We start from the raw sequence: 17091 nt of genomic DNA on the forward strand, positions 1-17091 counted from the left end.
CACCCCTGTTAAAGAAAACTTTCTGGACAAATAATGCTCATTAAAGGCAGCTTCATTGAATTAAACATGTTAGATATCATTAGTCATGAATACAATCCCAATGTTCTTCATAATCTTGGCCAAAGGGTTGTTTTGGATCGTTTCCGGATAAGATTTAGTCAGAGTGGTCTCCCTTTGCCTGGCTTGTAGTAGACAGGGCAAGTCTGATAAGATATTGATAAATCAGTTGTGAAGAAGCTTGTCTCGTTCATGGAGAGGAACCGTCATAGTTGAAGACTATTATACATTCAAACCATGAGATAAAGAAATAGTTACATGGATTTTTGTCTTGTAAGACCACTTTTGAATATTTTTAAGAAATAGCATCATATGTTTTCTTGTCAGCATAATCCATCTGCAATAAGCTCAATTTGACAATTTTGTTATGCTGTATTTTTTTCTGAGTCATAATTGGTTGTGTCCCATTACACTGGTCAGTGTCGGAGAAAGCAGGGTATATGACTTGCAAGGCCTCTTTGACCACTGACTTTCACAGCTGAAGAGAATTGCTTTCACAGGTACACTTCCTTGTGTCCTGGTTTTAAGTTCTGAAATTGGCATGTATAGATCCTAGAGCTAAAACCATGAGGAGCATGAGAAGTCAGTCATCTAAGGTCCTACAATTATTTGTATAGTTGCGTCCCTTTGGTGGTAGAGGATACGATGATTGTGGGTTTGAGTCTGAGATTGGTCTGATTGTAGTCGATGGTTTGTTAGCACCGTACGTGTGTTCATGGGTTTCACCAAAGTGGTAAACATCTAACACCTGCATCACTTGTGCTTTGCTCCCATAATAAGCTGAAAGTCTAAGTTAGAATATAGGTCCCCAGCAACCCATGCTAGTCGTAAGAGACGACTAATGGGATCGGTTGGTCAGGATTGCAGACTTTGTTGATACATGTCATCGTATCCCAACTGCACAGATAGATGCTCATGATGTCAGATCAATGGATTGAGTGATCCAGAATTGATTGGGGGGCACGGGTGGCCCAGTCGTCTAAGGCGCCTCGATTTGCTGTGCAGAGATGCGTCCCTTGTGCACGCCAGAAACCTATGATTGTGGGTTCGAATCCCGGTTCGCCCGGGCGGTCGGGTAGCCTAGTGGTTAAAGCGTTCGCTCGTCACGCCGAAGACCCGGGTTCGATTCCCGACATGGGTACAATGTGTCAAGCCCATTTCTGGTGTCCCCCGCCGTGATATTGCTGGAATATTGCTAAAATCGGCGTAAAACCATACTCACTCACTCACTCCCGGTTCGCCCTGATTATGTTTCTAGGTTTGTCAGCACCATACCCTTGCTCGTGGGTTTCACCGAAGTGGTAAACGTCTGAGACCTGCATCACTTCGGGCTTTCCTCCCACATTAAGCTGACACGCCGCAAATAACTGGAATACTGTTAAAATCGGCGTTAAAACAAATTCACTCACTCACTCACTCACTCACTCACCAACTCACCAGAATTGATTATTTACAACAGCCATCCTATTGCCAAAGGGCGTTAAACAACAGACCAAAAATACGTTAAGCTGACACGTTGTAATAGAATAGAAATTCTGTTCCAAACATTTGTTTTATTGTGTAGTACTGTACAACATGGCTTTAGGTTATAGATGGTAAAGAAACACCTACAGCAGTATGTAGATATAGAGTACATGACAGTGAAGAATAGGTCTCTGAGGTAGAATAGGTCTTCAGCAACCCATGTTTGGTCCAGACTTGATTATTTACAGACCGTCGTATAGCTGGAATATTGCTGATTGCAGTGTTAAACAACAAACAAACAAACATGACAGTGACAATACCATCTTTTGCCAGTTGTGCACAATCCTCTAAATACTGGTGCCTCAAAACAACATCAAACGTCACAAATCACTCTGCAGTAATGGGGAATTATGTCCCAGACAGGCTAGAAATCCCTTGTGTCCATCATGAGACCTGTCTTATATATACTACTCAAAAGAAGTTGCATCTTCCCATGACAAGGGAGTTAACTGACTGTAAAAGTCCAGTTTCCACCCTTGCTGAACTAGGCTCGAATTAGAGTGCCACCAGTGAGTTATGTCCCTTCAATGCCAGTCCTATTGACCAATCGGATTCCACCTCATATCACATGCATTTGCTTCAAACAAAATCGCGGCGCCCGTCAAGACGATCAGATCGATGATCAAGATCTATATTGTAATAAGGGTCTTACTTCGCGAAGTGCATCAAATCACGTGAGCACCTCAATTAGAAACATGAAAGGATGTGGAAAATATCTGTTGTTGCCTGTTGACATGCTTTACAAATCCTGTAATCGACCAAATTCGCACGGCAGTTGACAAACCGGATGTCGATTTCAATACGTGATTGGACTATGCATAGACTTGATAGTCCAGCCGAAATAGAACTCCATTAACCCAGACTTGTTCGGCAAGGGTGGAAACCAGACTTTTATGGTCCGTTAACTCCCTTGCCTCCGGAAGATGAAGAAGTTAAAGAACAACCAATTCTTTCGTACAGTTCATCTGTCATGAAAAAGATCTGTCATGTTCTCTAATGTCTTTTGAGAAGTATATATTAACAACTTATCATGCAGTGATCAGACACTTGTCATTGTACCCAATAATGTGTTAGTTTGATCTTGATAGTAACCACAGGTTCACCTGATGTTAAACATTGGGGTGCTGGGAGAATCAAAAATACATCAGTGCAAATTCAGAACCAAAAATGAAACCAATTATCTCAGAAAAAGAAGTTTCCTCTCACATTTGAAGATACATCACAATCAGTGCCTTGATAGTCATGTTTTGGGCATTCCAACAATAACATAATCACATTTCTATCATGGTTGATCAGGTTTTGATCAAATATCTTTGTCCAACTATTTTGAGTTGAACATTCTTCCATGGATCAAGGTAGTTGTGTCATGGTTTCAATACAATGAGCAGTTTATTCTATTTCAGATTAAGTTTTGATTTAAGTACTTAAAATGTTTTTGCCCTTATTGAGTGTTTACATTTCATATGATTTTGTAATATGGCTATTCATTAAAAGTAAAAAAATCAATCAAACATTTTGTTGTAATGACAAATACACATCACAAAATAAGTCACTATTTGTTTGGTCATATTTTATGTATTTTATTTCCAGTTTGATTCTTAATTTTATGTGTTTTGTGATAATTTATTTTCCATCTTTTGTTTCAGTCCATAATGTCCTGGACTAAGAGGATAGTTATTATTTATTTATTAGTCATATAGTTCCAAAGACACTACTGAATGAAATGAATAATGACAATATGAACTCACTTTCCTGCTGGAGGTCTCGTCCCAGTGTAGACATCATTATTAGTGCCCTGTGTTTGTGTGGTGTGGGGGGTGGGGAAGCCTAGTGGCTTTGGGGTTTGTATGCAACACCAAGGCCTGGGTTTCAATTCAAACATGGGTATATATGTGAAGCCCATTTCTGTTGGGATAGTGCTGGAATTACAGCTAAAAACCATACTCAAAGCTTAGAAGTCATTGTCAGTGCCAAGTGTGAAACAGAACTTAGTTATGTGTGGTTGGGTAGTCTAATGGTTAAGGTGTTCACTTATTCCACCTGGGTTCCACGTGTGAAGCCTTTTTCTTGTCAGCCCCAGCAGGTTATTGCTGGAATATTTCTGGAGCGGCATTAAACCCAACGAATGTTTCAAGTCCTAAATCAGAAGCATAATTGAACTCGGGGTAAGAAGAATGTATTATATGTACAGGTAGTTGAATGCCTCTGGTGAATCTACCACTAAGTGCCTCAATACGTTTTGATTGTTCCACCTTGAAATAATGTCAAATATCCACCACGCTGTTATGTGTTAAATTTAGTGAAATATTTGAATATTTATAATGGTATTAGATGATAAAGGTTCGAATTATCATTGTCTTCACTTTAAACTGTAAGACTAATAAATCTTTACCAATTTGGATTAATTAACTTGCCCGAATCTTTCTCAACTAATCTGTTTAGGGAAGTGAAGATTTTCTTTACTATACAGGACCAGGTGGTCCAGTGGTCCAATGCTGCATTTGCTGTGCAGAGTTGTGCCCATTAGCTGTGCCAAAATCCTCTGATCCTGAGGTTGAATGTCCCTGATTATGATCCATGGTTTATCATACTCCGTCTGATAGGTTTCACCATGTGGTAAACTTCTTCAGACTGCATCACTTTGGATGGGATTTTCTCCCACATTAAGCTGAAACAAGGTGATAGGACTGATTCATTCTGTTCAATGCAGCATGTCACCAAGTCACTGGTTGCATATCTTACAATAACAATCAGATGGGTGTCATTGTTTAATGGAAGTATCGGCATTACACAACTCTATTTCTACCTGTTCTGAAATGCTAGGTAGAGCATTATCCCTGTTAATCCTCTGGTGTCATTTTAGCAGCTCACTGATAATGTACATCACTTATGATTTCTGCTTTGAATTTCACATAATTGTAAGACTTTATTCTTGATAATGGTTTGTTAACGTTACAAATAGATTTATTGCAGGGAGGATTGAAGTTCCACATGGAAATATATTTTTTACTCCATCTGGTATTGTTGCTGTGACTAGTATCACTTTGATGTTGTAACTCTTATATTAAGGACAAGGTATGGTACCGACCATCTCTGGCCCACTGGACTGGACAAGCAGATGGTATCTCTGAAATGTGCTAAAAAAGGTCACAAATAATATTTTAGAGTATATTTTTGGTGTGTTTTCAACACAGATAGTCCATGACCCATGTTAAGGGTCATTGAAAAATTCATGTTTGCTTGCAGTGCTACTTAAGGTCTTCCTTTGAATTTTGATGAGTCAGCGCTGTTCGTGTATTATAGGCATAGATCTGTATTTGTTCTAAGTCTACTATGAACATGATGCTATCAAGATAAATAGCTTCTGGTATTTGTCAATACATTCAATCCATGTTGCCATACAATTTGTGCCAAATTTACAATTTTGCTTAATTTTGAATTTTGTCTACTTTAGTGGTCCATATAAGGTCCTTAATATACCTTGTCCTTTACTACACTGAAATGAACTTGATGAATGAGGTCTTTGATTAAGGAGGGATGTTGCTCCAGAAAATCTGTCTGTAGGGTTGTTGTCAGTTCATCCATAAATGAAATACATGTAGCGTTTGTGTACGAAGTTGAAATTATTATCTTCAGACAGACAGATGGTAGATTTTCATGTATTGTAGAATGCATATGGTCAGTTTTAGTTACATTTACAAAATGTATTCTTTCTGTATCTGTAGAGGGGTAGGGTGGACAGCCCTCCAGCACTGAGACAGGGATCTTGGGTGTCATGTGTTTTTCATCTTACATGGCTGGTTAGAGACATGACCATGTCCCTGTTTTATGATTTGTAAGTTTTGTACTCGTAACACACATTGTGTCCATTAAGATTTCATGTTGTAGGAACATAGTCATATTCATAATAAGTCTTGAAATAAACATTTCATTTCCTCAACTTTGACTGTAGTGTTGTCTATTGTTTCACTGTTCGCATCCTTCAACCTGTAGTGACTGATGGTCTGTCCAATAGTCTGGAGTGCTTCCACTATCTGTGACTGAAGGTCTGACCAGTAGTCTGGAGTGCTTCCACTATCTGTGACTGAAGGTCTGGCCAGTAGCCTGGAGTGCTTCCACTATCTGTGACTGAAGGTCTGGCCAGTAGTCTGGAGTGCTTCCACTATCTGTGACTGATGGTCTGTCCAATAGTCTGGAATAGTTCCACTATCTGTGACTGAAGGTCTGGCCAGTAGTCTGGAGTGATTCGACTATCTGTGAGTGAAGGTCTGTCCAATAGTCTGGAGTGATTCCACTATCTGTGAGTGAAGGTCTGTCCAATAGTCTGGAGTGATTCGACTATCTGTGAGTGAAGGTCTGTCCAATAGTCTGGAGTGATTCCACTATCTGTGAGTGAAGGTCTGTCCAATAGTCTGGAGTGATTCGACTATCTGTGAGTGAAGGTCTGTCCAATAGTCTGGAGTGATTCGACTATCTGTGAGTGAAGGTCTGTCCAATAGTCTGGAGTGATTCCACTATCTGTGACTGAAGGTCTGGCCAGTAGTCTGGAGTGCTTCCACTATCTGTGAGTGAAGGTCTGTCCAATAGTCTGGAGTGCTTCCACTATCTGTGACTGAAGGTCTGGCCAGTAGTCTGGAGTGATTCGACTATCTGTGACTGAAGGTCTGTCCAATAGTCTGGAGTGATTCCACTATCTGTGAGTGAAGGTCTGGCCAGTAGTCTGGAGTGCTTCCACTATCTGTGACTGATGGTCTGTCCAATAGTCTGGAGTGCTTCCACTATCTGTGACTGAAGGTCTGTCCAATAGTCTGGAGTGATTCCACTATCTGTGACTGAAGGTCTGACCAGTAGTCTGGAGTGCTTCAACTATCTGTGAGTGAAGATCTGGCCAGTAGTCTGGAGTGCTTCCGCTATCTGTGACTGAAGGTCTGGCCAGTAGCCTGGAGTGCTTCCACTATATGTGAGTGAAGTCTGAACAATAGTCTATATGAGGGTGATCTGTAAATAATCGAGTCTGAACCAGACAATCAACTGTTTGGAATCCTGAGCATCGATCTACACACTTGTGATACGATGGCATGCATCAACCGAGCCTAACCATTCGATCCCGTTAGTCCCTTGTTATGACAAGCATGGGTCGCTGAAGATCAATTCTAACTCGGAGCCTTATGGCGTTCGACGTTCCCCGGTGGGGGAATACTGTTGTCATAGCAGACACCTTCTTCTTCCTCGTACTCTGTACACACGGGGACAAGAGTATCGCAGTAAAGATCTGGGATAGAATAGGTCTTCAGCAACCTATGCTTGCCGCAAAAGGAGACTATGCTTGTCGTAAAGGGCGACGAATCGAGTGGTCAGGCTCGCTGACTTGGTTGAAGCATGTTAAAGATACCAATTGCGTGGATCGATGCTCATGATATCAATCACTGAATTGTCTGATCCAGGCTCGATTATTTACAGACCGTCATCATATGGCTGGAATATTGCTGAGTGCGGTGTAAAACAACAAACCAACCAAGCAACTCTAAAGGTGCCGTTATTCGCCGTGCAGAGTTTCGTCCCTTACGCGTGCCAGACACATGTGGTGATGGGTTTGAATCCCAGATTCTCGCTGATTACGTCTAAAAGTCCAGTTTCCAACCTTTCCGAACAATGCGGGAATTTCTGGGCACGCTCGTAACGCCAGCAGTGGCTATTGCGAGTTATGTCATTTCTATGCCCCTCCTATTGTCCAATCAGATTCCACCTCTCACGACACGATTTCCTTCAGACAAAATGGCGGCCCCAAGTCAAGTTACTTGGGAGAACATCCAGCTCGTCCAGTGAGCGGTTTATGATGTTTTCGGAAACATTTCAGGAAGTACTTTTATTAAACTCCCACCTATCCAGGACAGAGGGGCGTCCTCTCCCGTTATACAACGCTAAATCCAACTCCAGCAACCGCGATCACGTTGCTCTGACTTGATTCACACAACGACCGTTATTTTATGCGTAACGTAATGCGTTACGTCAAAATAAATGCACACCATGTTTACTGTTATAATCAAACACACTCAATACTTGAAAACCAGAGAGACAAATCAAGGCCGACAGGATTGTCGTGATATTATCGATGAATCGTCCTTGTCAAAGAAGTCTTATGAGTGAGTGAGCGGTTTTACGCCGCTTTTAGAAATATGGGCTTCACACATAGTACTCGTGTGGGAAATAGAACTCTGGCTTTCGGTGGGACGATCGAACGCTTTAACCATTAGGCTACCCTACCGCCCCATGCCTCACGATAGTGATGCCTTGTTCACGTTATCTTATTCTGGGCCGTTGAAGCGGATACAAGCATGCTGAGACTAAAAATTGCTCAGTTGTTTCTTGAGGTTACGTTTGGAGCCAAAGAAACACTGCTTACCCACAACCACAACACAACTGCCAGTCGTCTCCCTGTTCACCATTGGATACCCACATGGATCAGGTGCTCAACATTTTGGTTATCAATAATATCCGTGTGAGAAAAGGTCTTCAGCAACCCATGCTAACCGTAAAAATCGACTAACGGGATCGGGTCAGGCTTCCTGACTTGGTTGATGCATGTCATCGTATCCCAATTGCGTGGATCGATGCTTATGATGTCATTCTCTGGATTGTCTGGTCCAGACTCGATTATTTACAGACCGCCGTCATATAGATGTAAAATTTCTGAGTGCGGCGTTAAACAACACACAAACTAACAAACAAACAAACAAACAAACCCGATAGTCTTGATAACTTTAACAGAGCAGCTAGATTTTTTAAAGTTAAATATTCTTCTGATAGTTGTTGATTACGGTAGTTAAAGGGATACATTATTCTCTCTGAATCATGACAGTAAGAGAAGCATGCACTGAACATGTACACCAACGTTAACACCTCAACATTAGACAGCCAACTCTCTACAAGTGATCATTCTTTAGACCGAGTCGAAAATATCCACGGGTTTGATTTCTCGTGCGAATCAATATATTTTTTTTGTCACTGATCCAAGATATAAAGCGTTGCTCTCTGAAAGAAGGAACCCCACATTTCTTTTTTCACATTCCATGTTTTCAGGATATCCACCATACCCAGTGAACAACACCTGAAATTTCTCAAAAAATATTTTCTTTCAAAAAAGAAAAAACCTATATACAAGACAGGAAGCAACTGGTATTTATGTTTACTGAAACCTACGTTATCAACACACCACAAAACTAATGCACCAACAGGAAGTGACGTCAGCAGAAGAAACGTATTTCTTCTGCTGATCATTATTATTTTGTGGTGTGTACTAACTACTGTTTGTTGTGTTGTTTGTTGTTTGTATGTTAGCTGTTATGTTTTCCATTTATCAACTGGCGTATAAAGTAGGACACTACGTTAGAGCATCGACATCATCCCAAAATACAATCTTATCACTGGCTACAGTCACACCTTCACCATGTGTTTTTTCCTCGGTCTTCGAGGTGTGGAACTGTTCTTTTATCAAACTGACCAACCACGTGACCAGTCCCGCGACCTTAATATATTTCTGGTGCTGATACTACTCTCAGACTTGAGAAAAAGATCCAAAGCTCCCAGGTATGTTTTTTGCATTACTACATTACTATGAAAGACGATAGTTGTGAATAACATTCGTCGGTGATTGATTGCGTGAGTGAGTTGGGCGCCTGTTTGAATAGTATTCCTGCTATATAAGGTCGTGACAGCATGTAAGAAGAAAGCCCAAGTGATACAGGTCTTGGATGTTTTCCACTTTGGTGAAACACTCGAGTTGAGTATGATGCTGACCATCCATGTATCGCCATATAATCTGGGATTCGAACCCACGATTCCTGGATCCTGGCACGCCAAAGAGACGCAACTATGCAAAGTGAATAACGGCCCCTTAAACGACTGGGTCATCTGTATCCCAAAATATCCGCGGTTATGGCAAGCGGGTAGAATTGATAAGCGAAAGGCAGGGGATACGATTCTTAACATGGCAACTGTTACGATATTGACAGTATTTATTTGCTTATTTAGGTTTTAATGGAAAACAAATTGTAAAACATTTTCATATTTAGACACGCAGATCTGAGGATTTCAGTCAAGTTCAAAGGTCATCAGTACATTTAAGTTGCATTGTCTATTATAAAAAATGTGACTTAAAACATCTGTGAGAAATAAATGAGTTTCATATTCAGTGACTTCAGGATCTATTCTCTCTAACGCCATCTCTCAGATCATATATATCTTATCTTTCCTTACATTTTTTAAAATACTAGCTACTGACTGGTTAAGGAACGGGCACGTATGTTCCATGTAGCCCTCTAAGAAGTCAATCGGAACACATCCTATATAACTTGTTTATAATGAACCGATGTTTATCCGAAAGCATTGGGTAAAGGGAAGTAACTCTCTTCTTTTGCGTCGTCTGCTACGAAACTGCAGGCATATATTCCGGACCTGTATGAATGAATGTGGGAAAGATAAATTCGTTGTCAGCCGATGCCTCGGGGTATATGTGTGATCTACATTGACGACATCACGCCGTATACCCCTCGAGATCGTTGACAACTTAAAATATTGTGGTGACATGGAAATGTGGTGTGTTTTGCGGTTCTGTTGTGTTGAAGTTCATTCTGGCAACTTTGCGAATACCTGCAGGCAACTTATCATACTGTTTCGTTACATTTTACACGTGACTCATTATTGTTGATTAAAGGGATCAAGCATCTAAGCATCTCAATAAGCAATACACATTGTGATGCAGTTTAAATACTGTTTAAAGCGGTAATAAACTCACAAAAAATAAAAATGAGACATAAGGTGCAGCAATAATCACAATCATATTTCTATGAGCCGACGAACACTCCAGATTATCAGGAAGTACGTTTGTGTGAGACCTGAATTTATTAGAAAAGCTGGTAGAGTGGAACTACATCACAAGCCTGAAACACAACACTATAATTATGCATCTTTGTTTTGCAATCACATCTTGATATGGATATAAATGTAAGTGTATCTTAGAAATGTAGTCCTAAATTACCAGCCTCTCTGGAGATCCCCGGGCAGAATAAACCCCTAGTACACACACCTGTCATATGAACCAACTAAACTGCAGGTAAAAAATTTAAAAAGTACACATCTAAAAATGGATTTGACCAAAACTTTAACTTGAACTTTATCAAAAACGTTACTTGGCTGACAATGGTCCCCGAAACACTGCAAACCTAAGGTCCAGAACACAACTATGATACCCGTATCAAATACATCACCACGAATACTGGTAACCATTTCCTGTTTGTATCATCATTAGCCACAAACGAACATGGATGTATACTTTCTTTTGCCCGGCAGTGTATAGTAAGGAGATGTGACTGTTGGTGAAGGTACGACGTCGACGTTGTTTAGAGTCGTTGCGATGTCACGTGTTTGCTGACCCAATTCGACTATTCCTAGAACACCGGAACAAAGGTTGCACATTGCTTACTGCGCCGTACAACATAACTCACGCACTTCAACAAAAGCGACACAACTATTTCCATCAGAAATCTCTGCTAAAAGCAGAGTCCGTTGTACGATTCCGACTACACTAGAAACAGGTGTTTATGAATCACTATCAAAAAGTTATGATACCAGTCGTGCACTAAAAGGTGAGAAGATCCTGCCCCACTGGTGGCACCCATCACAAACACACGCAAAGAGAAGTCAATTGTTCACCCTAAAAAGCGCGGGTACATATCGTTCAAGTCAAAATAAGGAATTGCATCGGAATTCAGTTTTGTCACTGATGCGTCAAATTTGGAAATGTCCTCCACATGTCTGTCATAAAACTTTCTGAAATGTTCCACTAAGGCCTTGAATGTTGTCTGATCAAACACATTTTGAGCAAGAGTCGTATGGCGCTCTTTGTAAATGAGCAAGCCCGATTGTACCTCAAAAGTTGTGAAATGTAGACACCAAAGGAGGGAGGTGTTGGGATATTGCTCGTCATTAATCAACCGCATTCTCCCCAACAGACATGAAGGTCCTCGTCCTCGTCCTCGTCCTCAGCGTCAGCGCGGCCAATGGAGGCAACATTATTGACGGCATCAAGAACTCTTTGGAGACTATTGGTGGCGCGGTCAAGGAGACAGGGAAGGACTTCGTTCCCTTTGCTGCGACTGTGGGCAAGAACCTGCTGGGGACTCTGAAGAATGACACTGTTCAGATGGTCAAAGGTACCCTGTCTGGTAAGAAAACATAGATTCACATTGCTTATATGTGTATATGTTAGTGCTTTATTAAGCGCCAGCTTAAAGGAAGCCATCGAACGATACCCGAAGGTTAGATCACCTAAAATTACACGTGACCTAAATACTTACAATCGAGTTCTCCGTCTGCACACGACACCAGTGTTATTACAAGCTGTACTCAAGTGTAGGTATACCCCGTGACGTTAATATTACACGATGACGTAAGGCTCGTCTTAATACCGAGCGCCAGGGTAACAACAAGTACAATATTTTAACGTTTTGGGTTTGACGCGGCCTGGAATCGAATCCCGTACCTAGCGCTCCCCGGGCGGACGCCCTACCACTAGACAACGGAGACGGTGTCCATACGTTAGGCACTCTTAAAATCACACTTCATTTTCAGTATCTTTACCTTACTTAAGTTAAATATGCAGTGCATCGATGGACTCTGTGGTAGTGTTGGGCAGAACCGCCATCCTCCCGACGTACGGAATAACGTTCGGAATAACGATATTTCACTGTGTGTTGTATCTGATTCCAGATCTCATCGGCAAGGCGTTCGCTGATCTGTTCCACATTAAAAGGGACATGCCGTAAGTCAAGAAATAGAAACATCAGTATCACGTATTCGACGTAATGAGCGCCTAGGGCGCTCTCAAAGTTAGAAATAGGAGGCTCTTATCAGAATATAATTTTGTTACGAAAAAAAAACAGAGTGGAAAGATCGTAATTTTCGTGGTTTACGCCGACAGCCATTAATAATACAAAAGAAAAGTCTGTGCATATTACACACGACAGATATATTTTCTAGAATTTAATTGCCCATAATTAAGGGTGCACATTACACACGAGTGTGGATTATACACGAATAAATAAGTCTTGTGTACATTGATCAATCGGAAGGGGTGCTAATTGGGATTGTTCACTAGCCAATATATTAACAAATATCGCCTTGGGCGCTTATTAAAGCGGGGCGCCTTTTACGTCGAATACGGTAATTATTATATTTAATATATGCCAAATAAGCACTGTTACAACAGTTATTTTTGATAACCATGAAATACAATAATCCAAATGCACTTACATGATTAAAGTACATGATGGCGACACAAGGATTTTAACAGACATATATTCCTATCCTAGTTTTACCGTAGGGACTAACCATTGACAAGATAGTGTTTCAGCCAGTATACAATTCCTGCGAGAGAAGGAACAAACAATTGTTTTGGACCAAAATATCAATTACCGAATGAATACCCATCATACCAATGTACGGATATTGTCATGGCATAAAGCCTGGGAACATGGAATTAGTAGCTTTTCACAGAGCATCTCATTCGAGCATCCCACTCGAAACAATAAAAGTAAAACCGCATATTTACTTATAGCCAGGGGTGATTATTTGTTAATAAATCTGAGCCAGTTAAAGGATAAGCTGATATCATGGGTAGCGCCTAGCGGCCTATGGTACGTTGGCACCAGCCAAATCACGGTGCCAGGCCATGCGTTCCAAGTTAGTCCCCTCTTTTGACAAGCAGTAGAGTGCTGTGGACCAATTCTGACCCATGTTCCTTAGGGATTCATTACATTAATCACTCCTTCATCCTCATTTCAGCGCGATCGTGAATCAAGTGAAAACTCTGGAATCTAAGCTGACCCACCTTCTCGACCTCGGCACGTCCCAGTTCTCTGATGTCATCGACGAGGTGTTCGCAGAGATCCAGACCATCTACACCCAGCTCAAGAACCTCGAGATGCACCCCGAAGAGGCTCTCAAGAAGGTCGAGGCTCTTGTTGGTAGGTTTCATATTGTTTTGTAGGTGAGTGAGTGAATGTTGTTTAACGCCGTAGTGATTCAAACAAGGAGATATTCGTGAATATCGAGGTCATATCGAGGTTTATGAACTCATGACCTCAAGGCTTGCAATGTCTGAAATGTAGCTATAGCATATGAGGTGAAGAGAACAATGGTTTAACGTCGAGTCCAAGACTATATAATATTATATCGACTTATATATATTATGTGCTTGCGTGTTGACTGCTTGTACTTGTCCGGGATTTGTGCCGGTTTGCCGAGCTACCCAACTCTTTATCCCCTTAATGACCAGCGTCAGGCAGGGTAACAACAAGTATCATATTTTAACGTCTTGTTAGTGAGTGAGATGGGTTTAACGCCGCTTTTAACATTATTTCAGTTATATCACGGCGTCAGCTTAATGTGTGAGGAAAACCCGAAATGATGCAGGTCTCAGACGTTTACCACTTCGGTGAAACCCACGAGCAGGGGAAGGTGCTGACAAACTTAGAAACATAATCGGGGCGAACCGGGATTTGAACCCACAATCCTAGGTTTCTGGTGTGCCTAAGGGACGCATCTCTGCACAGCGAATCGCAGCACCTTATAATTAGACGACTGGGCCACCCTTGTGGTATGACGTGCCTGACGATAGAACCACCGACCTTCCGTTCTCCGGGAAGACTAGAGTCATTTACCATTTGATACGACGTTTATCAAATGGGTTTAATGCATCGATAACACTATCAATTACAAGACCACACTTTTACCTTTGTGGACACTATAAGAGTTTAAATGTCGATGACAGCTCGATTCTGTCCGCAGCCAAGCACACATCTTTGTCCAGCGAGTTCCTGCAAGCCCTGGAGAGAGACGCTACCACAATCGTCCACTCTGTGTTCAGTTTGAAGAAGCGCAACGTCATCACAGACACCCTCAGCTCCCTGGGGAGCACCATCGCAGCTGCTTTCAAGCCAGCCATCGACTCTGTTTCACAGGTATGTGATTCAGCACGTGGTTGATGTGCGGTTAAACGGACTTTTGTGCTAGCCCACTTGGATACCGCACTCATACGCGGTATATTGACAGCGAGCTGACCAGTCCTTTGTTATCCCCTTAATGCTGAACGCCAGGCAGCGTAACGCTGGCAGCGGACGTAACCAGCGACCTTCCGCTCTCCTGACTAACGCTCTATCCTCTAGACCACGAAAGCGGCCTGATTCAGAAAGACAGCATCTTCATTAAACATGTGTACCTTTCTTGGCTCTGTTTGGATAATGTTGATGGTTCTGAATTGTTTTAATTAAGTCTACTTCAAGACCCCAAGGGACGTAATTCATGTCATCGATGCTAAAACGTATCTCGAAAAATCACTTTATGATTATAAAATATAAAATATTTGTATATATATGATCATGTTTATTAAAGGTGGGGTAGCTCTGTGGTTATGGCGTTCGCTCGTTCAGTCGAAGGTCCGGGTTTGATTTTATATTGGTACCATGTGCGAAGCCCATGTCTGGTGCCCCAAAACCTTGCTTATTAAAACGTCAGTATATCGATAGCATCGGTTCATATAACAACGACTGCCGATAACCCACAAGAATTGTTTTTGTTCGATATCAAAACAAAATCTTTCAAACTCTTAAATTTCCAATTCACGTGAGTAAATCAGAGGAAGGGAATTGGCTATTTGAGTGTTATTGAACGATATCAGATCATCGATATACCCGTAGCTCAAGTTCAACTTTTTGGCCAAATTGCCTTGTTTTGATTTTGCCAATCCGAGCTGAAATTCCGATTCGTGTGCATTAAGAAACAGATCAGCAAGAAGGTGGCCACTCTTGGTGTCCATGGGGATGCCTACCTCTTACCCCTAAACCTTATACCGACAACGTTCACCCCTGAGTGTTCAGTGCAGGTGATGTTTGCTTCAGATGGTCCATGGCGCAGGATCAGCTCTCAGCGTCGCCGCTAACGGCCTACTGAGCGCTGCCAAGGACTCCCTCTCCCAGCTGGGGGACAAACTAAAGCCCCATGTTGCTGCCCTCTCCACCCAGATCGGCCAGCTGACACAGCACGGCACCAACGCCATCAATGCCATGAAGGACGCCATGACCGACATCTTCAGTAAGTTTCCTCCACCAAGGAGACAGTTCTGTTTAACACCGTTCTCAGTATTACAGTTATACCGGGCGGTGAGGTAGCCTACTTCTTGGATATTACTAAAAGCGGCCTTAAACCAGGTCACTCACTCAGTAATGTTATATCACACCATCCCAGGTTATTGTTTGAGAAACGCCCGAAGACTCAAAGGTTAGGCGTTCGGAAGCCAACAAGAAGGGTATAATGCTGACAGACAAACATCATAGTCGGATCATATTTAGAATTCCAGACCATAATCTGCTGATCCCGGCGTTTTTAAGGGACGTAACTCTTTACTGAAATCTTGGCACCTTCGACCTCGCGATAAACGTTGATCCATCATTACAGGGCCATATTAGCAATTAGCATGGCTTTTCATTTTATTTACAGTCACATTGCTTATTTGGGTTCATACATCTGCGATCATTGTTCTATCCTATTTTTGATGACATGTTTCACTGTTCATGCCATGTATTTCAGGTCAGACCATGCAGAACGCTAAGCCAGCCCTCAACAACATTGCCTAGACTGCTGCCAGCGCCGGTCAGACCATTGTTAAACAGCTCGGTGGTACCCAGTGAAGGGCAAAACCTTTACGACATTAAACACGCTTGCTATAACGACCTTGTCTGGTGTTTGTTTCTTGCTAGTGAAGGTTAAAACCGTCACGACTTTAAATACACTCGCTTTAACGACCGTGTCTGGTGTTTGTTTCTTGCTAGTGAAAGTTAAAACTGTCACGACTTTAAATACACTCCCTATAACGAGCGTGTCTGGTGTTTGTTTCTTGCCAGTGAAGGTTGAAACTGTCACGACTTTAAATACACTCGCTATAACGACCGTGTCTGGTGTTTGCCTCTTCTTAGGTCATAGCCACAAGGTCAAGATCCGTGTCAGGCTTTTCAGAAACATGAGTCAGTGAGAAGGAAGTCTTTACGTCATTGATACATTAGCCAAGATCAGGATAATTTTAGAATTGTACAGAATTTTCAGATATTGGTCTGAAAGTTATCAGATGACTTCATATGAATGAGAATTAGGCTGTCACATCGCAACACAAGGGTAATGCTAAATGTGGTTTAAAAACTTGAGTTATGATCTTTCAATGATATTCTTTCTAAAATATGTACGTTAGCCAGTCTTTTTTGAAGTGGAAAATTACAATTGGACGCATACAGAAATAGAGTTATCGCTCTTGTTTGGGCTAGTTTTTAGGTTCATACGCCAATATGGAATCCTTCCAGACAGGCACGAGTAATCGGACGGACTTGCACGAGCTTGACACGGATGGTGTTTAACCCAATCGGCTCACCTCTGTCACAACAACCACAGAGCTCGATCTGGCTA

At 41.8% G+C, this 17091-nt stretch overlaps 1 protein-coding gene across 1 annotated transcript; it reads left to right on the forward strand.

Annotated features, from left to right (window-relative positions):
• The first annotated feature begins 9079 nt into the window (after positions 1 to 9079).
• Positions 9080 to 16364, forward strand: LOC124112637. The gene is made up of 7 exons (XM_046472768.2): positions 9080 to 9168; positions 11592 to 11804; positions 12349 to 12400; positions 13423 to 13604; positions 14428 to 14600; positions 15537 to 15729; positions 16225 to 16364. Exons 2-7 carry the CDS (start codon positions 11594 to 11596, stop codon positions 16269 to 16271), a joined length of 858 nt encoding a protein of 285 aa, XP_046328724.2. The 5' UTR covers positions 9080 to 9168; positions 11592 to 11593; the 3' UTR covers positions 16272 to 16364.
• The last annotated feature ends 727 nt before the right edge of the window (positions 16365 to 17091 follow it).

The sequence above is a fragment of the Haliotis rufescens genome, unplaced genomic scaffold (assembly GCF_023055435.1).
Source record: "Haliotis rufescens isolate VD_foot unplaced genomic scaffold, xgHalRufe1.0.p SCAF_95, whole genome shotgun sequence".
Lineage (NCBI taxonomy): Eukaryota > Metazoa > Mollusca > Gastropoda > Lepetellida > Haliotidae > Haliotis > Haliotis rufescens.

Bases quoted from the DNA above. Each gene is read 5' to 3' on its own strand.
- LOC124112637 (XM_046472768.2), top strand. From the start codon at position 11,594: ATGAAGGTCCTCGTCCTCGTCCTCGTCCTCAGCGTCAGCGCGGCCAAT. The intron at 12,401-13,422 runs GTAAGTCAAGAA...TCCTCATTTCAG, and splicing joins CACATTAAAAGGGACATGCC to CGCGATCGTGAATCAAGTGA. The intron at 14,601-15,536 runs GTATGTGATTCA...TGTTTGCTTCAG, and splicing joins CCATCGACTCTGTTTCACAG to ATGGTCCATGGCGCAGGATC.